Source organism: Bufo bufo, chromosome 6 (assembly GCF_905171765.1).
Source record: "Bufo bufo chromosome 6, aBufBuf1.1, whole genome shotgun sequence".
NCBI classification, from domain to species: domain Eukaryota; kingdom Metazoa; phylum Chordata; class Amphibia; order Anura; family Bufonidae; genus Bufo; species Bufo bufo.
In genome coordinates this window covers 392,843,852-392,865,037 of record NC_053394.1, presented here as the reverse complement: position 1 = coordinate 392,865,037, position 21,186 = coordinate 392,843,852, and the positions used below count along the sequence as shown (strand labels likewise).

The 21,186-nt window shown below is 41.5% G+C and overlaps 2 protein-coding genes across 2 annotated transcripts in view; one reads left to right on the top strand and one right to left on the bottom strand.

Annotated features, from left to right (window-relative positions):
• The window catches only part of LOC121003516 (zinc finger protein 208-like), a 2,651,670-nt gene that overhangs the window by 946,335 nt on the left and 1,684,149 nt on the right, over positions 1 to 21,186 (top strand). Inside the window, exon 4 of the mRNA XM_040435418.1 lies at positions 2,142 to 2,244. Coding sequence (XP_040291352.1) covers positions 2,142 to 2,244 — 103 coding nt within the window. The remainder of the gene's footprint in view (positions 1 to 2,141; positions 2,245 to 21,186) is intronic.
• LOC121003540 (oocyte zinc finger protein XlCOF22-like) overlaps positions 1 to 21,186 on the bottom strand; it is a 933,287-nt gene that overhangs the window by 131,799 nt on the left and 780,302 nt on the right. The window lies entirely within an intron of this gene.

Sequence of the window (21,186 nt, the reverse complement as noted above, 5' to 3'; positions counted from 1 at the left end):
GGAACCCTCCGGTATACGCAACTTCGCGCCTCTAGTCAGCTGGGCAGCGCTGCTCGTCTCATAGCCGGGTCAGCCAGAAGATCGCGATGCAAACTAATGGAATCTCCGAGTACGCAGAGTTTATTCCGCCACCAGCAAACTCTCGCCTCCGCTCCCGCTCCTATTCGGGCGGGTCAGGACCCCTCAGACATCTCGCCCTGCTCAGCGGTTCAGCGGTACGGTTCCTTAGCGTCCCAGAAGCCTTCCGTGGAGAGCCGCTCTTACCCGGACGCTTGCAGCCTGCAGCCCGCTGTACACGAGGGGAGAGGGAGGGAGGGAGCACGGCACGCCCACGTCCTCACGTCATGCCGCTACGCAACTACTTGCGGCTTGAGAAGGATTGGTACAGGAGGCAGCTGGTCCAGGCAGACCAGGAGGTACCTGAGCAAGGTATCAGAGGTACAGACGTAGTGAGCAGGCCAAGTCGTAACCAGGACCAATAGTGCAGGGCCGAAGGATGAGGCAGAGGCGAAGTCAAACAAGCAATAGGTCCGGGCAGGTGGCACAGGTATAGGTCAGGCAATCTGGGTCGGCAACAGGAGCGTCAGGACAAGCAAGTAGCGGAGTCCAGAAACACAAGCACGAGTCAGGTACACAGGAACACAAACAGGGATAACAGCAACCTTAGCAGGACACAAGGACTTTGATGCTGAGGCATCTGGGAAATGGGCTGAGCCACTGATATATGGGCAGGAGGGCTAGGATTGATCAGCGAGGTCACATGATCTAACATAAAGCACAGGAAGTGATGCACGCCGGCCCTTAAGGAAGTGCTGCAGGGAACAAGTAGCAAGCATACTGTGGCCAGGGCTGAAAGGAAACTGTGGAGTGGATCCCAGAACAACAGTACCTACTTGGACAGAGCCCAGGACTGCAGCAGTGAATAGGGAATCATTGGCAGCAGATCACCGCTGAACACGGCGCCTGGGACCGTGGTGGTAAGCAGGGGAACAGCGGCACACAGAGTAAAAATCTTCTTGCTTTATTGCTTTCTCCGGGTTACATAGACATGAACATCTAGGCAACGGCGGTTTCGTTCATACATGCACTTCGTCTCTTATTTACTGACACACAGTAACTGTTTCGCTACCAGAAAGGACAAACTATGCTTGTTGCTGCAATGCACAGTGATGTACACCATGATACATTCCCTAAAGTTTAACTGCAGGCCAGGATGTACCTGATTTATTTAACGGGCTTCATGACTAATTTATTTGTAACAAAGCAAATTTTGGGCAAAAATTTGGCAAAGCGACTAAATCGAATTTTTTAAAACTTTGCTCATCACTAGTAGTGATGATAATCAGTTCTCGCTTCTTCTGTTTTCTCTTCTGTCCTTACACTATAAGCAGAGATAATCAGGGTGTTCTAGTGGTGACAGATTATCAGTTCTCCCCTCTCCTGTGTTCTCCCCTGTCCCTTATACTAGGTACAGTATCTTCATGCCTGCAGTCATCCCAAAACTGGTAGACAGAACAGGAAGACAGCATTAAAGGGTTTGTTCAGGAATGAGTAACTTTTCACATGTGCCCGCAGCCTCTACTATGGACAGATTCATACGTACCAGCTACCCTTAGCTCTGATTATGCGTCCTGGCTCCTGTGTGTCCATCTTCCAGTAAATGTTGTTTGCTTCCTCGCCGGCAAAGCTTGACTGCAGCCAATAATTGGCTTCAGTGGTGATGTGTCTCTTGTAGACATGTTACCCCTGAATCCAGTCATTGGCTGCAGCAGAGCAGATGATTATGCCCATTCCAAGGAGGTAAATAAGCCGCGGACTGAAAGAACTTTGGCTTACCGGCTTCACAGCCCTGGGGCGTCCAGCAAGGGCAACAGGTGCACACACAGTGTAATGTTATATACACACAATGTAATGTTAGGGATGGAATATAAGGACTACTCTCCCTGCATTGTAAACTGGTTGGAATAATGAAGCAATCAGATTGGATTTATACAGGAGACCTGCAGATATTTGGGTCAGATAACTCCTGCTGTCCGGTCATTTTTGGTTGTCATTTTAGTTACTGATTTTAGCTGTCCATATAAAACTTTTCATACGACTTCTCCATCCGTCTGATGATTTCTAAAATATTTGTTTCCCAGATTGTCAATCCAGGTGAAGATCTGAACATTATATATGTTACAGAGACATATGTGAGGGGTGATGAGCAGAGTACAGAGGACATTCCTGCAGATAACCGCCCAGGTGAGTAGTGACCACTAAGTAAAGCAGAGAGGTTTCTTATGTTTCTGCTTATTCAAATAAAATAAAAAATTTATATATTGTGCAATGTGAGAATAAGGTTTATTAGAATTATTATTATTATTATTGATGAGTATATATGAAAGTATAAAGTAACAAAAATAAATATCACATACGGAGAGACTTGTACACAATAATAATTACTTACACTACAAAACTGCAATATAAAGTTAATCCCAAGACCATTTAGTAGTAACTAAACAACAAATTACTATCACTCTAAAGTACAGTGTTACCAGTACAGTACATACAGAGGTCTTTTCATGTCTCTCCAGTCCCTGTATTTCCTCTGGCCCCTCCAGGTTTCTTCTACTCTAGCGCTTCTCTTTTCTACTGTGTTCTCTTTTCCTTGTCTCTTCTGCCTGTCACACTTCGGTGTGGGAGGGAAACACCACACTGAGCATAGGAGGGAAGAGGGGAACAGGAAATCGGGCCTGAGAACTAGGGAAGGAAAATGGACACCTGCTAGTGAAAACCCTAACCAAAATCCTGACTGTCAGTATGAACAGACCCCAAAAGTAGGTGAGTTCATACACAGGAATACCTAGAATCCTATCAAGTCGTATAGGACCCTGGTATTAATGGCAGGGACGAGACTACCTGTTCCTCCAAAAGGAACGACAAACAGGAATCTCAGGCTGAATACAACAATAAGTAAATGCAACACACAGAACCCAAGCAAAATACAAATGGGAAAGGAAAGACTTTAACTTCAAAGGAGCAATGGAAACACCAGGAACTTAGACTGATCCAACCACAATCTATCCAAAAGGTCCAAACAGAAGCTATAAACCACATAGCATTGTGGGAGAAGCAACTATAAATAGAGAAGGTTATATGACCCAAATAGCCACACCTGGGCAAGCAGCAGAAACAACACAGACGTTATTTGATCCAAACGGAAAACCTGTCAGATCAAACCACGTGTTGCCAGTCTTACCGACCTCCTGCCACCTGTCTCGGGAACGTCCGTGACACTGCCTCTTCTCCTCTTCTTCTTCCTTCCTTGGGTCTCAAAAAACAGCCAGTTCTACCGATGTCTAGAATTTGGCTTAGACACATCTTTTTGGTTGTTCCTTATGGTTTCTAGTAATTTCCAGTTAACTTTTGAAGACTGATAGAAGCAGCTGGAATGTTGGGATTTTCCAGCATTTTCCTGCCCCACAAGCCTACTGGACACTGTCATTCTTTAGACAGTTAACAACTATTTGCTACCTTTGATATCCTAATGGTCCTTTGTCCAGATAGACAGTACTTGCTCACTCTGGCTTTGAAAGGACATGTATAGGCACTTATTAACATGAAGTTGTTGAAAACCTTACATACATACTGAATACCAATGCAATGTATGGCTTACATTATTTTCCTAAAAATTTGTATTTCTTTGTTTTTAATGATTGTCTGAGAAATGTTCTGCCATGCTAAATGCATTTGGGCGAGCAAATCGTCAAGATCTGCTGTTTATATATTAAGGTGCATTTACACCAACAGATTATCTGACAGATTTTATGACCAATCATTGGTCAGATGGCCGTTTACACACACAGATCTTTTGTTATACACACCAACTATTGGTCTGTTTGGACAGAAATTGGTCAAATAATCTGTTGGTGTAAATGCACCCTAACTTTGCAATTGCTGATTATCTGGTACCCTACACCAGGTGCTTATCCACGTCCTCCTCAATGGACATCCTCCTATCCCCAACAAAAACAGAGCACTTTGTTGCTTCCACTTCTGTTCCCTCCTTTTATTTGTGCAAACTGAAGCATTGCCATGTTGTCTTAAAGCTGATGAGAGGGGAGCTGCATAGATTAGTTGGTAATGTGCATCAAGCTGCAAGGTTCCTGCTGGGTTTCTTTCCTCCATCTACAACTGGGCAATTTGGTCATTTGATAATGGCGGGAACATTGTGGCTGAACTTCATTTGGGGGAAATAACATAGGCTCCCTGCATGGCGCACATCATAAATTTTTAGTGAAATTTAGCAGCAATTTTATTAAAAAGTATCATGGCTTGCAGAAGGTGTTGATCATGTCCAGGGGACTGTCCAGCCATTGTTATCGGGCTAAAAAGGCCCTTCTGAACTTGAAATTGCAAAATGGTCTGCCTTTGTACCGTTTAAATTCCACCTTGTATATGCTGAAAAGTTGCTGTGAGCAGTGTAAGGAGATTTTAATGATTTACATCATGGATGAGACCACCACAGCAGAGCATATGTTATTTTGAGCTAAGGCAGTGGCAGCTCATCAGGGACATGTGTTGCATACTCAACCCCTTTAAAGTTGCCACCAGACTAGGGACAAGAATTAACATGGCCTAACCCTGATATTTATTCAGTATTTGAACAAATGCTCACACTTATGAAACATGGACTAGAGGAAGAACCAGAGCCTCCACAGCTTGATGGGGATCCTATAGCTGGTAGGAACCTGCACAGACAAAGTCCCATAAAGGAGGAAGTGGAGGAGGAAAAGATTGTGGTGCAGGGGGATATGGAGTTTTTACAGGCACAGCTAGGGAAGGAGGTTGGCGCTCTTTATGCTAGGTATGCTGATGATGATGACGACAATGACATTGGCCATGACTGACCATTCCAGTGGGTCTTAAAGAACATGGTGAACATGACAAACTGCATACTTGTTTGCCAAAGTGCTGACAATTACAGTGGGATGCGAAAGTTTGGGCAACCTTGTTAATCGTCATGATTTTCCTGTATAAATCGTTGGTTGTTACGATAGAAAATGTCAGTTAAATATATCATATAGGAGACACACACAGTGATATTTGAGAAATGAAATGAAGTTTATTGGATTTACAGAAAGTGTGCTAGAATTGTTTAAACAAAATTAGGCAGGTGCATAAATTTGGGCACTGTTGTCATTTTATTGATTCCAAAACCTTTAGAACTAATTATTGGAACTCAAATTGGCTTGGTAAGCTCAGTGACCCCTGACCTATACAGGGAGTGCAGAATTATTAGGCAAGTTGTATTTTTGAGGATTAATTTTATTATTGAACAACAACCATGTTCTCAATGAACCCAAAAAACTCATTAATATCAAAGGTGAATATTTTTGGAAGTAGTTTTTAGTTTGTTTTTAGTTTTAGCTATTTTAGGGGGATATCTGTGTGTGCAGGTGACTATTACTGTGCATAATTATTAGGCAACTTAACAAAAAACAAATATATACCCATTTCAATTATTTATTTTTACCAGTGAAACCAATATAACATCTCAACATTCACAAATATACATTTCTGACATTCAAAAACAAAACAAAAACAAATCAGTGACCAATATAGCCACCTTTCTTTGCAAGGACACTCAAAAGCCTGCCATCCATGGATTCTGTCAGTGTTTTGATCTGTTCACCATCAACATTGCGTGCAGCAGCAACCACAGCCTCCCAGACACTGTTCAGAGAGGTGTACTGTTTTCCCTCCTTGTAAATCTCACATTTGATGATGGACCACAGGTTCTCAATGGGGTTCAGATCAGGTGAACAAGGAGGCTATGTCATTCGATTTTATTCTTTTATACCCTTTCTTGCCAGCCACGCTGTGGAGTACTTGGACGCGTGTGATGGAGCATTGTCCTGCATGAAAATCATGTTTTTCTTGAAGGATGCAGACTTCTTCCTGTACCACTGCTTGAAGAAGGTGTCTTCCAGAAACTGGCAGTAGGACTGGGAGTTGAGCTTGACTCCATCCTCAACCCGAAAAGGCCCCACAAGCTCATCTTTGATGATACCAGCCCAAACCAGTACTCCACCTCCACCTTGCTGGCGTCTGAGTCGGACTGGAGCTCTCTGCCCTTTACCAATCCAGCCACGGGCCCATCCATCTGGCCCATCAAGACTCACTCTCATTTCATCAGTCCATAAAACCTTAGAAAAATCAGTCTTGAGATATTTCTTGGCCCAGTCTTGACGTTTCAGCTTGTGTGTCTTGTTCAGTGGTGGTCGTCTTTCAGCCTTTCTTACCTTGGCCATGTCTCTGAGTATTGCACATTTTGTGCTTTTGGGCACTCCAGTGATGTTGCAGCTCTGAAATATGGCCAAACTGGTGGCAAGTGGCATCTTGGCAGCTGCACGCTTGACTTTTCTCAGTTCATGGGCAGTTATTTTGCGCCTTGGTTTTTCAACACGCTTCTTGCGACCCTGTTGACTATTTTGAATGAAACACTTGATTGTTCGATGATCACGCTTCAGAAGCTTTGCAATTTTAAGAGTGCTGCATCCCTCTGCAAGATATCTCACTATTTTTGACTTTTCTGAGCCTGTCAAGTCCTTCTTTTGACCCATTTTGCCAAAGGAAAGGAAGTTGCCTAATAATTATGCACACCTAATATAGGGTGTTGATGTCATTAGACCACACCCCTTCTCATTACAGAGATGCACATCACCTAATATGCTTAATTGGTAGTTGGCTTTCGAGCCTATACAGCTTGGAGTAAAACAACATGCATAAAGAGGATGATGTGGTCAAAATACTCATTTGCCTAATAATTCTGCACGCAGTGTATACACAGGTGAATCCAATTATGAGAAAGAGTATTTAAGGGTCAGTTGTAAGTTTCCCTCCTCTTTTAATTTTCTCTGAAGAGTAGCAACATGGGGGTCTCAAAACAACTCTCAAATGACCTGAAGACAAAGATTGTTCACCATCATGGTTTAGGGGAAGGATACAGAAAGCTGTCTCAGAGATTTCAGCTGTCTGTTTCCACAGTTAGGAACATATTGAGGAAATGGAAGACCACAGGCTCAGTTCAAGTTAAGGCTTGAAGTGGCAGACCAAGAAAAATCTCGGATAGACAGAAGCGACGAATGGTGAGAACAGTCAGAGTCAACCCACAGACCAGCACCAAAGACCTACAACATCATCTTGCTGCAGATGGAGTCACTGTGCATCATTCAACCATTCGGCGCACTTTACACAAGGAGATGCAGTATGCGAGAGTGATGCAGAGGAAGCCTTTTCTCCGCCCACAGCACAAAAAGTGCCGCTTGAGGTGGGCTAAAGCACATTTGGACAAGCCAGCTTCATTTTGGAATAAGGTGCTGTGGACTGATGAAACTAAAATGGAGTTATTTGGCCATAACAAGGGGCGTTGTGCATGGAGGAAAAAGAACACAGTATTCCAGGAAAAACACCTGCTACCTACAGTAAAATATGGTGGTGGTTCCATCATGCTGTGGGGCTGTGTGGCCAGTGCAGGGACTGGGAATCTTGTCAAAGTTGAGGGACGCATGGATTCCACTCAGTATCAGCAGATTCTGGAGACCAATGTCCAGGAATCAGTGACAAAGCTGAAGCTGCGCCGGGGCTGGATCTTTCAACAAGACAACGACCCTAAACACTGCTCAAAATCCACTAAGGCATTTATGCAGAGGAACAAGTACAACGTTCTGGAATGGCCATCTCAGTCCCCAGACCTGAATATAATTGAAAATCTGTGGTGTGACTTAAAGAGAGCTGTCCATGCTCGGAAGCCATCAAACCTGAATGAACTAAAGATGTTTTGTAAAGAGGAATGGTCCAAAATACCTTCAACCAGAATCCAGACTCTCATTGGAACCTACAGGAAGCGTTTAGAGGCTGTAATTTCTGCAAAAGGAGGATCTACTAAATATTGATTTCATTTCTTTTTTGTGGGGCCCAAATTTATGCACCTGCCTAATTTTGTTTAAACAATTATAGCACACTTTCTGTAAATCCAATAAACTTCATTTCACTTCTCAAATATCACTGCGTGTGTCTCCTATATGATATATTTAACTGACATTTTTTATCGTAACAACCAACGATTTATACAGGAAAATCATGACGATTAGCATGGTTGCCCAAACTTTCGCATCCCACTGTATATTGTTTGCATTAAGCAAAGTAATGACTACTGCTGTCCATGCTTTTAAATCGTTGCAAAGCAAAATGGGGGAAAGTTTTACTGACATCTGTCACCTGCATGTCTGTCTAGGAGTTTCCTCTCCAACTTGGCTGTCAAAAACATCCCGCCCTCTCTGCTGGTGCTACCGCTACGATAAGTATCAGAAGCCACAGCAATAGCCAGTTTAGTTTGGTTAATGTGATGGAGGTTTTTTAAGTGCTGTGCCGACCTGACACATATCAGCAAAAGCATAATCATTGCCTGAACAACCGGGTTCAGTCGTACCTGGACTGTGCCCTTTCTTCTGCACATAGCCTGTCCCCTGACTCCATGGACTTCTGGGAGGGAGATTGTAACAGTGGTTTGAACTGGCCCAGTTTGATATGTGTACTGTCTTGACCAGCCTCCAGTGCAGGGTATTCAATGCGGCAGGTGGTGTCGTCACAAGGAAGAAAGTGTAGAAGATTTTCACACACCCCCAGCTAATGCCAATGACTAGATCTGCCAGAGAGCCATACACAGATTATGAGGCCAATTGGAGCACATTCGATTCTGGTTGAATTTATTTGTTCCCAAATGGACTCTTCCGACTGATTCTTTAAAATTATACCTGAAACCAGTTTCAAGAAATGGTTCACCTCTAGTAATAGACTTTTCATTATTATTGGATGGTGTATATATATAAATCGCAGGCACTTAATATAAGTCGATGAAAAAAAGGAAGAGTTTCTGGTGTGGGCCATGCAGTTTGTTTACTTGAGAGTGACAGGACTGAGATTTGGAGAGACCTCGGTGTGCATAGTGTCCTAGCTGCAGTGATGATGTTCAGGTCACAGGATTATTCTTTGGCGCTATATGTAGCTTGTGTAATCAGGAAGAGCTGCAGGCTAAGGCTACATTCACATAACAGTGAGAAACATTTTTAGATTGAATAGAAGTCAATGGGATTATTAACTTTTTTAACGGACAGTGAATTGTGGTTGTAAAAAATAGGACATGTCTCATTTTTGGCCATTTTCACTGCCAGATGGACCCCATTTGAATTAAAACAAAACCCTGCACATTATTAATGCTGCACTGACTCTGGGGGGCATTATTACTGATGAATGTCACTCTGGGGACATTGTTACTGTTGGGGGCCACTATTGGGGACATTATGTATACTGCAGGGGTTGGAAATTAAATAAAGAAAAGCCAATGATAAAAGCATCCATTTTTAATGGCCATTTTTACCAAACATTAAAAATGGATGCACAACATCCAGATGGCCAGGAAAGGGATGCAAAAAGGATTGAAAAATGGCCATGAAAAACTGAGCTTGCCCGCTTTTCATGGCCATTCGTGTGCATGTAGCCTTAAGAGGTAATTCAAAAAAAGTCTCACTAGACGCCAGATATTTCCTACCTGCCGGTCAATAAAGATATCCTGACCCAGGTGACGAACTTTTCATATTATCAATAGTAATTATATCTCAAGAAAAACAACATATTAAGGAGCTCCCTACTGGCCATTCTTTTCACCTTCCTCCCTCCCAGTCTAGCTTCTTTGTCTGTCATCCATTATAGCCCAGGCCTGATTCCCCGGCCTGTACTCTCCTTCACCAGCAGGTCTGAAGGAATCTCAATGCATCTGCTGGGTTGAGTGGGAGAGCACACAGGCCAGAGAAAATACCCCGGTCTGAGCGCTCTATTGTGTGAGGAACTAGGGGGGCTTTCAGCGCCTCTTGTCCAGCGCTAGTAAATGTTTTATTTATATGTATAGTAAATTACAGATTGGGTGGAGGTTCCAGGGAAGTTCCTCAAGGTGGGGGCCAACCTCATCTAGTTATGAACTTTGGTCTACTGTTAGATTGTGATCTGTTTGGCCACCACTGTTTTAGTCAATTGATTCTTGTACTTTGTGCCATGCCTTGTACTTTCTGTGGATTTTTGTATACTGAAATGTAATACAATTTCAATGGAATATTTTGGTATATTATTTATAAATAATAAAATGTCTTTTATTCTTGCCAGATGACTGTGCCAGGAACTTCCAATCTTCTGATTCATCACAGACTGTAACAGCGAATAAAAATCACAGAAAAGGTGTTAAAGTTGTTAAACATCAAACGGCTCAAGTAAGAGCGAAGCGATTTTCATGTTTAGAATGTGGAAGATTTTTTAGATATAAATATGAATTAGTTAGACATCAGAGAACTCACACAGGGGAGAAGCCTTTTTCATGTTCAGAATGTGGGAAATGTTTTACCCAGAAATCAGAACTTGTCATACATCAGAGATTTCACACAGGGGAGAAGCCATATTCATGTTCAGAATGTGAGAAATGTTTTCAGACTAAATCAGCTCTTGTTATACATCAGAGAATTCACACAGGGGAGAGGCCATTTTCATGTTCAGAATGTGCAAAATGTTTTCCTTGTAATTCATCTCTTCTTAAACATCAGAGAATTCACACAGGGGAGAGGCCATTTTCATGTTCAGAATGTGGAAAAACTTTTCACAAGAAAATAGATCTTGTTGTACATCAGAGATTTCACACAGGAGAGAAGCCATATTCATGTTCAGAATGTGGGAAATGTTTTCAGATGAAATCAGCTCTTGTTATACATCAGAGAATTCACACCGGGGAGAAGCCATTTTCATGTTCAGAATGTGGGAAATGTTTTAACAATAATTCAGCTCTTGTTGTACATCAGAGAGTTCACACAGGAGAAAAGCCATTTTCATGTTCAGAATGTGGAAAATGTTTTAAGCAGAGATCAGCTCTTGTTACACATCAAAAAACTCACAGAGAAGACAGGCCATTTTCATGTTCAGAATGTGGAAAAGGTTTTAAGCAGAAATCAACTCTCGTTTCACATCAAAATACTCACAATGAAGAGAAGCCATTTTCATGTTCAGAATGTGGGAAATGTTTTAAGCATAAATCAACTCTCGTTTCACATCAAAAAACTCACAGAAAGAAGCCATCTCCATGCTTAGCCCTTTAATGACCTCCCTTATGTGTTTTTATGGTGGTCACTAACTAGCTTTATTCTGTCAGATACTCCTTTTTACAGGGAGGTAAAATGAAACCTTGCTTTGAGTTACCAGAGGTAGCTGAGGGCTTGGACTGATGATTGGGACAACTTTGAGAGCTCCCCAAACATGCATGATCTCCTGTATTGAATGAATACCGGTGGTCAAATGACAGATCCAGTTAAAAGTGGAAGCAAGTTTATATTCCCTCTAAACAAAAATGTTTGGTGAGAGGAAAAAAAAAAAAAAACCCTATAGGGCCTGATAAAAAAATAACCTATTCCAGCCCCAGTCTGTTCTACCTTTATTATTAAAAATTTAAAATATCAAATATGAGCTTGTCAAGAAACCGTCGTCTCTGGTCTTACTGGGTTTCATCAATAATGTGCAAGTCTCAAAACAAGTGACCCAGACTAGGATTGCCTCATTACAAAGAAGCCATTACTCGCCCTCCTAAAGGAATATCATCTTAATCTGCACACCCTGACCAAAATGTACCTGTAGATAAATCCAACAAGTGGGGTCCCCGCCACCCCTGTATTTGTAGAAGTCATGTGGTTCACTCATCTCACATAAATTTACCAGTGGGTGAATCCTTGGTTATTTTCTTCTTTGTATGTCCCACCAGCTCTGGATTGTTTAGTTTTATAATTGAAGACTTTTTATATAAAATATTTATTTTGGATTTATTGAATTTTTAATCATTTTGTTTCCTTTGACTATTTTCATTCATATTATTGTATGGTGATACGGACATCATATTTTTTATTTGGAGAATCTCTAATATTTAGGCTGTTCTATTAACTCCATGAGCACAGTTACAGTTTTGTTTTGTTTTTAATTGGATGTCTTACACCTGACAATACTTTGGGGGCAGGACGGGCGGTACTGATCCTTTACTGTTTCTATGGATGGTTTTGGAAGCTGACCCTTAATGTATTTTGTAGGTGATTGCTTGTTTTGTGTACATAGTGGTTTCTACCTTGCCAGGCAGGGGCCGTTATGGTGCCGAAGCATCACTTATCACATTTGGATGCCCCAGTTACAGTGATGTGTAACTGTGCCACCTTCCAAAATATATTTTAAAAGTATAAAAATATAGAATAAAACACAAGTGAGAATAAAATAGAAAAAGTCTGCATAGTTGCTCCTTTCACATGAAACAAACAAGCAAAAAAATAAATGAAACCAAAGCAGAGTTCAGTTTCAAGTTTTAAAGTGGTTTTCCACTTAAAAAATCAACTACCATAGATTCTAATACTGTACGGAGACGAATATCCGTACAGTATTATTTAAAAGTTTTGAACGAAGCAACTTCGGATGAAGCATGAAGACTAATTTTTTAATTTAGGAGCCAATGGCTCCATTTTCTTTTATTTTATTTGGTGCACTTTTTGTACAAAGTAAACATTGTTTTCAAAATGAAACATTTTTTAAATAAATTAAATTTTCACCTGTCTGGGCTCCAGCAGTGCGACAGCATCCTTAGTAACAGGATGCAATTCTCTGTTTCTCCTGCAGTGGGCGTATGCTGGGGGAGATTAGCAGTGGGCTCATTGCTCAGCTGCTCTATTACGGTGTACAAGTGTTTCTGACTAATGGAGCGCTGAGTCAATGGACCTATCCGGTTCTGATCCAGGGACTCGGCGCTCCATTTAAATCCCTTCCTGGCCATATATCAGTGCCAGTGATAGTCTTTGACTACTAGCTGTGTACCTGTTTTTTGTTCCTGTGCTTATTTGGATTGTTCATGTTCTCGCCCCTGCTTGTCTTCTGACTGCTCTTTTACTTGTTTGGCACTGCTTAGCCAATCTGGTTCTAATATTGGCTTATCTTCTGATTTACTCTTTGCTTCTTGTTTGATACTGCATACCCTGACTAGTTCTGACCCATTTGCATACTACCCTGTATTGTATTTGTCTGTCTTTGGTTGTCAGTCCGTTTCTGCACTTCTAGTGTAGAGGCCGTCAACCAGTTGCCGTCTAGCTATCTAGGGCTTGTACTGCAAGTAGGTAGGGAAAGCAGGCTGGGTACTAGACTTATCTTGGGGATAGGCAATCAATATCAAAATCCCAGAGAACCCGTTTAATTCCTGCAAAAAAAATATTGGATCAAAATACTTATGACTCACTTCAATGACTAGGCGGTTGCTATTATTCTGATTGTGATCTATAGGTATCTCCAATCTTTGGTTGGTGCTGGAAAAAAAAAGTTTGTTAAATTATTCAAATTGGCTGAAAGTGTGGCTGAAGTAAAGTAAACACATGGAAATATATTATATTTCTGATAAAGATTTAGAAAATATATAGCATTTTTAATATTAGCAATTGTTATCGGTATAATAAAGTATATGTGTGACTAAAACAATGTTAGAATTATTTGGATGAGCTAAACCATTACTGATTCATTATTCTCTGCTAAAGTGACACATGGCAGATTTCCAAAATTTGGCTTCATCATTAAGGCTCAAACAGGCTTGGTCACTAAGGGGTTAGAATGTTGTAAATGTTTTCACCAAAAATTAGATGTTAGATGTCACAAGACTCATACAGGGGAGAAGCCATTTTTATGTTCTGAATTTGGGAAATGTTTTATCCAGAAATCAGATCTTATTAGACATCAAATAAATCTCACTGGGAAGAAACCCTTTCAGTATTTTGGAAATTCTTTACTCCAAAGTCAACCCTTGCTGACTAGTGTTGAGCGAAGCGAAGCAAGCCAAGTGGAATTCGTCCAAAGTTTAGGAAAACTTTGATTCAAAATGAATCAGAATTTCCTCGCTTTGTGGTAACGAATTAGATTTTGCTAAAATAGTGGCTGCACGTGTTACAAAGCGAAACTAAGTGTAGAGGAGACAAGCCCAGGAATGAAAGATCTCCCTTAATGCTGTGCAGCCAGCCAATCAGCAGATAGCCATCCCGTGTGATGTCACAGCCCTATAAAACCCTCACCCCGCACAGTCACTGCCATTCCAATGTAAGCTGAGCATAGGGAGCGCTATGGCAAGTGCTAGGTACAGTGTAGCTGAAAACTTTTAATAGAAGAATATTTGAGAGGGAGACTGCAGGGAGAGTATAGGGAGACTTATTCTGCATCAGTTTTATTTATTTACTCCTACATCAGCCTTAAACGAAGATAAGTAATTATCAATACCAATAAGTTGGAAGTCTTTATTATACCAATGCCAACCAGTACCATCCAGTCTGCACCCCTTAGGGGAGCCAGGTCTTATCGATGACCATCCTCATCTTTTGCTGGCTTTACTTCTTCCAAATCATCCTTTAAAGTCTCCATGTTCTAGAAAATGAAAGGCAGCTGCTGGCTAATGGTCATGTGGTTCTTTGCCATAACCAACCGCAGCACGGATGTTCCGCTTAGGTGCATTAAAGGTGCCACGTCGTCATTAACAACAATGAAGACCGACTGTACAGTGCAGTCTTCATTATTAAATGAAAGACAGCTGCTGGCTAATTGGCAACGCAGTTATTCACTAGAGATGAGGGGAGTTTAAAAAAAATTGATTTGGGCGATTCGCCGGAGATCGCCAAGAAATTTTATTCCTTATTAGTCATGAATCTCTATAAACCCAGGCTACTCTGCCTAATCATATTCTTCCCACTTGGTAGCCCAATTTCGGTGTGAAGGCTTGGAAGTTAACCCTTTCCCAACTGCTGGCAGTAAATTTATGTCAGTGGCTGGGAATTTGAGAATGCTATGGCCGCCGAGCGTCTGTTTTAAAGAGAGTAATGGACTAGCCTTCAGACGCCCCCTTTGGCTCCCACTGGGGGGGGGGGGATCGGGGGAGCCAGAGTGTTTATGCAGCACCCCCTGTCCTCCTGTGTGATGGTACCAGAGATGGGACACAGCATTTAGGAGTGAAAACCTTCCTCAAAGCAATAAAATTCTGGGATTTACAACAGGGATGACCATAATCCCAAGTGAATCCCTATATAAGGTCCAGGATCTGAACCTAATGGTATTTTGCTTTTAAAATGTATTGGGGTTAAAAGCAGATGGCAGAACATGTTGGATAGATCAAACATGGCCGCTGGATTATTGCCATAAGGGACAGGAGCCTGATAACTAGTAGCTGCCATATAATATGTGGCCAAACAGGGACTGTTGCTCGTATGGGGTTTGGCTGGTTAGGTGGGGGCACATTATGCAAATTATTTCTGTTCTAGGGCTGTGACAGCACAGGGGATGGATACCTGTGGATTGGCTGACTGCACAGCATTATGGGTGATCGTGGGTTCCTCCGTGCAGCTGCCATTTTAGGAAAACCTGATTCGTTACCACGAAGCATGAGGAAATTCGGCTTAGTCTCAAAACAAAGTTTTCCTAAACTTTGGACTGAATTCTGCTTTAAACGTTTTGATTTGCTCAACACTATTCTTCATGGAAGCACGGCTGCTCCTTGTGGCCGTACCCTAATGGCGCATTAAAGATGCCGTGTGGCTATTAACAATAAAGACAGACTATACAGTTCGGCCTTCATTATTAAATGAAAGGCAGCTCTGGGCTAATTGGCTGCATGGCTCTTCACCGCAGCACGGCCACTCTGTGTGGCTGTATCCTATAGCAGAATGGCTTGGGTATACCTGATTTATAGTGACTCGTGACAAATTAATTTGGTAGGAATCAAATTTCTTGGTAAACTTTGGCGAATTAGTCGAATTGAGTTTTTCAAAACTTCACTCCTCTCTACTGCTGACCATCACAGGAGAGAAGCCATATTCACATTCAGAAAGAAGGAAAATTTTTAGATGGAAATCTTATCTTGTTGACCATGAGAAATCTCACACAGAGGGGAGGCATTTTAATCTTTTTTCTACTTTTGTAAATATAATACAATAAAAAAATAGGACAGTAAATGCCAAGTAAAGCCACAAGTCATACAAGGGAAAGAAATTTACAGCGCTGAATGATGAGTAAGCCCATTATCCAAAAAGTTAATACAATAGAGACAACCCCTACAGTATGTATCAATCACTTGAATAGAATATTGCATAATAAATTATATACAGTACAGACCAAAAGTTTGGACACACCTTGTCATTCAAAGAGTTTTCTTTATTTTCATGACTATGAAGGCATCAAAACTATGAATTAACACATGTGGAATTATATACATAACAAACAAGTGTGAAACAACTGAAAATATGTCATATTCTAGGTTCTTCAAAGTAGCCACCTTTTGCTTTGATTACTGCTTTGCACACTCTTGGCATTCTCTTGATGAGCTTCAAGAGGTAGTCCCCTGAAATGGTCTTCCAACAGTCTTGAAGGAGTTCCCAGAGATGCTTAGCACTTGTTGGCCCTTTTGCCTTCACTCTGCGGTCCAGCTCACCCCAAACCATCTCGATTGGGTTCAGGTCAGGTGTGGAGGCCAGGTCATCTGGCGCAGCACCCCATCACTCTTCTTCATGGTCAAATAGCCCTTACTTTCAAAGTTTTTCCAATTTTTCGGCTGACTGACTGACCTTCATTTCTCAGCTGTGTATCCACCTGACTTCTCCTCAACGCCACTGATGGTCCCAACCCTATTTATAAGGCAAGAAATCCCACTTATTAAACCTGACAGGGCACACCTGTGAAGTGAAAACCATTTCAGGGGACTACCTCTTGAAGCTCATCAAGAGAATGACAAGAGTGTGCAAAGCAAAAGGTGGCTACTTTGAAGAACCTAGAATATGACATATTTTCAGTTGTTTCACACTTGTTTGTTATGTATATAATTCCACATGTGTTAATTCATAGTTTTGATGCCTTCAGTGTGAATCTACAATTTTCATAGTCATGAAAATAAAGAAAACTCTTTGAATGAGAAGGTGTGTCCAATCTTTTGGTCTGTACTGTAGGTGCTTCTTAATACCAGCAGAGTAGCTAACGAACATTTATTTCAAACTGTGAATTAATGTTTAGAACACAATTTTTTTTAATTAATGAAACTAAACCATATTACACTGGGCCTTGCATAAAATGCTTTACCTGTACCACCAGAAAAGTATATACAGGCAGCGATGATTACATAAAAAATCAGGAAAGAAAATGCATATGTTTTCTGAAATGTGTAGATTTGTGTCTTATCACAGGCATGAGAGACGCCATGGCTGGAACACATTCACATTGGAACAGAGAGCACAATCATCACTAACCTTTTCTGGGAGGGAATGGATGCAAATGAGCTCTTAACAAACTTTGCCTCTAATGCCACCAGATGTAAGGCAGCTATCCTATAAGTCAATGTTCAGCTCTTAAAATAAGCCTTGAGACATGACTTGGATATTAAATAAGCCAGCACCTCATCTGCAGACAGCTGTTTCGGGGTGATTGCCCCTCATCAGTGCAGAGCAGATAGTACTGGCTTAACTGACTTATAGGATAGCTGCCTTACATCTGGTGGCATTAGAGGCAAAGCTTGTTAAGAGCTCATTTGCATTTCTTCCCTCCCAGAATTCCAGAGGAGCATGTATGGCCTATAAGTCTCCTCACACTGATTAAGGTGCTCTCTCTCTAAGGAGAGTTAGTTCCCCCCTTAACCTTTTCTGGACACAAATGTTCTGGATACTTCAACCACTGGATTATCTTCCTCTCTAGAAAGACAGATAGTACACTAATTGACAAAAAATGCAATCGGATAGAAATGTGAAATTGCTACTAAACTTTGCATGCAGTTATGTCTTGGACAGATATGTAAATGATTACAGGTGTGGTCTGATTAGCCACTAGGTCTTACCACAGGAGGTCTTAAAAGTACTTTCCATGCTGCTCTATAAAATAGCTCTCGGAGGAGCCCATTATGTATCCTGCCGTTGCCAGCCATCGTCGCCTTTGTTTGCAGTGATGGGGTAAATCGGAAACCTGGACTGCTACAGACTGAAACAGACTATCATCTTTCTTGACAAATCCAGGTTCTGTTTCGGATCCCACAACGGTCACGCTAGACTATGGAGGCTGTGGGGGATGCTTCAATCCTGCCTTTGCTGTGGAGCAACACACTGCCTCAACTGCTGGTGTGATGATCTTGGGGGCCATTGTAACGGACCGTTTCAGCAGACAAGGGGTTAAAATCCGTTTAGGCAATATGCCCCTTTCTGAGAGACAGGCACAGCTACTGCAGAACACCAAACTCCCGAACTGGATACAAAATAGCACTCCAAACTGGAACCTCACGAATAGCTACTGGCAGACGAACAGGAAAAGCATACAATCAGCTTACACTCCTGGCAATCAGTCTCAGTGAATCCCCCCAATAACGAGACAAGGCTCCGTGTTGAGGGTCAAGCAGTGGTCTGACTGTACTTCAAGTACAGCCTCTTTTATTCACAAAAAACAAACATAGTACTGCCCACAGGGTTTTGAAATACAACCAATTAGTATATTACAACACATACAACGTAAGTACAGCAACCAATCGTTCATGCCCCCAGAGGACCAGAAGGTAGACTGCGACACAGGACAGATACAACATATCCCCACAATGCATCATGGTTTCCTCCTCTCTGTCCCGGAGACACCCGAGGAGCAATCCAATTATCTCTCAGGACAAAGGGAAATCACCAATACACATGTGGAGACCACAGGACAGACATCACCATTTTAAACACACAATGGCACAATGGGACAATAGAAACACACCCAGCATTTTCCTCCCAAGCTGACAAGTTACACTTATTATAAATTGTTACAACTTTGTGAGTTTACATTGTCCATACATATAACTTACATCAATTTAAACAGTATAACTTGGGGACAAACCTATCCAAAATTCACTTGAATAGGTTTAGGGTTTTAAAAGTTAGTATGGGCCATAATCCTGAGGCAAGAGGCTTTTAAACAGGCCTCTCCAAAACCCAGTGGCGAGGTTGGTTTCGCCACAGCCATCACATATGACAGTCGGACACCCCTAGTAGTGACACGAGGGGAACTAACAGCTCAGCGATATGTCCAGGACATCCTTTGGCCACATGTGTTCCTCTCATGGCAGGGCCTTTAACGGGTATTATTTTGGCAGGATAATGCTCACCTACAAACAGCAAGGGTTTCCCAAGAATATCTCAGAGAGACTACAAGACATCCTCGGCTGCATGGTCACAAGATTTATTACCAATAGAGCATTTATTGAACCAGCTGGATGCCAACTTAGGTAACCTACTAGTGTGCAGGTTCTAAAGGCCAAGCTGCAACATTTGCAGGCAAATGTGCAACAGGATACCATACAGAACCAGTATGGAATGTACCTATGACCAACTGATTTCATCTTGTATCCAGGCTGTAGGCAAGCCAACAGGGTCTTAGAGCCCCCCTTCAATTGTCCAGTTTTCCCGCAAAAGATATTTTTTTGCTTTAGTATTGTAATCATTTACATATATACATCATAACACATCAAGGCACATTTTGTGTTTGAAAATAATCCCTTTATATGTGAGTGATATAATTACCAGCTTAGCAATACTGCTGCCATCTTGTCCCTGCCTAACTCTGTTTGACCCTTGTTCCTGAACCTACTTCTATATTTATGGCCTCGTCTCAAAGCGAAACTAGACGTATGCACAAATTGTTTCTCTATATAATGAAAAACAAATATGTAAATGAAAGCAGCCAAATGAAAATTAAAAGCAGCCAAACTAGAGACAGAGAGATTCATTACCAAAGAGGGTAAAACTAACCCTAAAATGTTCTTCAATTATATAAATGGTAAAAAGTATACATCTGAAGGTGTTGGCCCTTTACAGAGTGATCGGGGGGAGTTGCAGACCGCAATGAGGAGAAAGCAAAGCTATTAAATATTTTTTTCTCCACTGTATTCACTGAAGAAAAGAAACTGTCAGATGACATGCAGAATGTAAAATTAAATTCCCCATTAAAAGTGCCCTGCCTGACCCACGAAGAACAACAGTGGCGTCCTAAAAAGATCAAAATAGACAAATCACCAGGACCAGATGGCATACATCCCCGTATCCTAAGAGAATGAAGTAATGTCATAGCCAGACCCTTATTTCTAATATTTAAGGGTTCTATACTGACAGGGAGTGTTCCACAGGATTGGTGTATAGCAAATGTGGTGCCAATATTCAAAAAGGGCATGATTGTCGGTCATAGTTATTAGCTGCGGGTCTCTGCTGTTTGAAATAGAGAAGACCCGAAGGCCATGACGCCTGCTGCACAAGCGAGTGGGCGCCATGTTTGCCTATCACTCTGGCGCCATACATGTATGGCACTGGTAGCGAAAGGGTTAATTGCAATGCTAATTCATTGCCATGTAAGGCAGAAGCGATCTGTAGATGGCATATTCAAAAAAAAAAATAATAATAATAATAATTCATTTTCTGGATAAGAAAACTAAAAAACCAATAAAAAGAATAATGATCATTTGCACCGCCATGTGCCAAAACACTAGTACTATTAAAATATAAATGTATTTTTTCCCATATGGTGAACACCATAAGGGGTGGGGGGAATAAAAATGAACAATTCTCTATTTTCTAAATTTAAAATTAAATAAAAAGCGATCAAAACATCATACACACTCCAAAAGGGTTTGATAAAAACTAAAAATCTGCCCGCAAAAAAGAGCCCTCACACAGAACTATAAAAAAATGTTATGGGGCTCAGGATAATTGAAGAAACAAATACACTGCTCAAAATAATGTATCACACTTCTCTGAAATTAACCTGTCCAGCTATGAAGCAACACTGATTGTGAATTAATTTCTCCTGCTGTTGTGCAAATTGAACAAACAGGTAGAAATGATAGGCAATTAGCAATACAACTGCTATTAGGGAGTGGTTCAGCAGGTGGTGACCACAGAATATTTCTCCTGTTCTCATCCTTTTTGGCTGTTGTTTTGGTCACTTTTGCATTTTGTCATTGCTCTCACCCTTAGAGGTAGCATGGGGCGGTGTCTACAACACACCGAAGTTGATCAGGTAGTGCAGCTCATCCAGGATTGCACATCAATGCTAGCTGTGGCA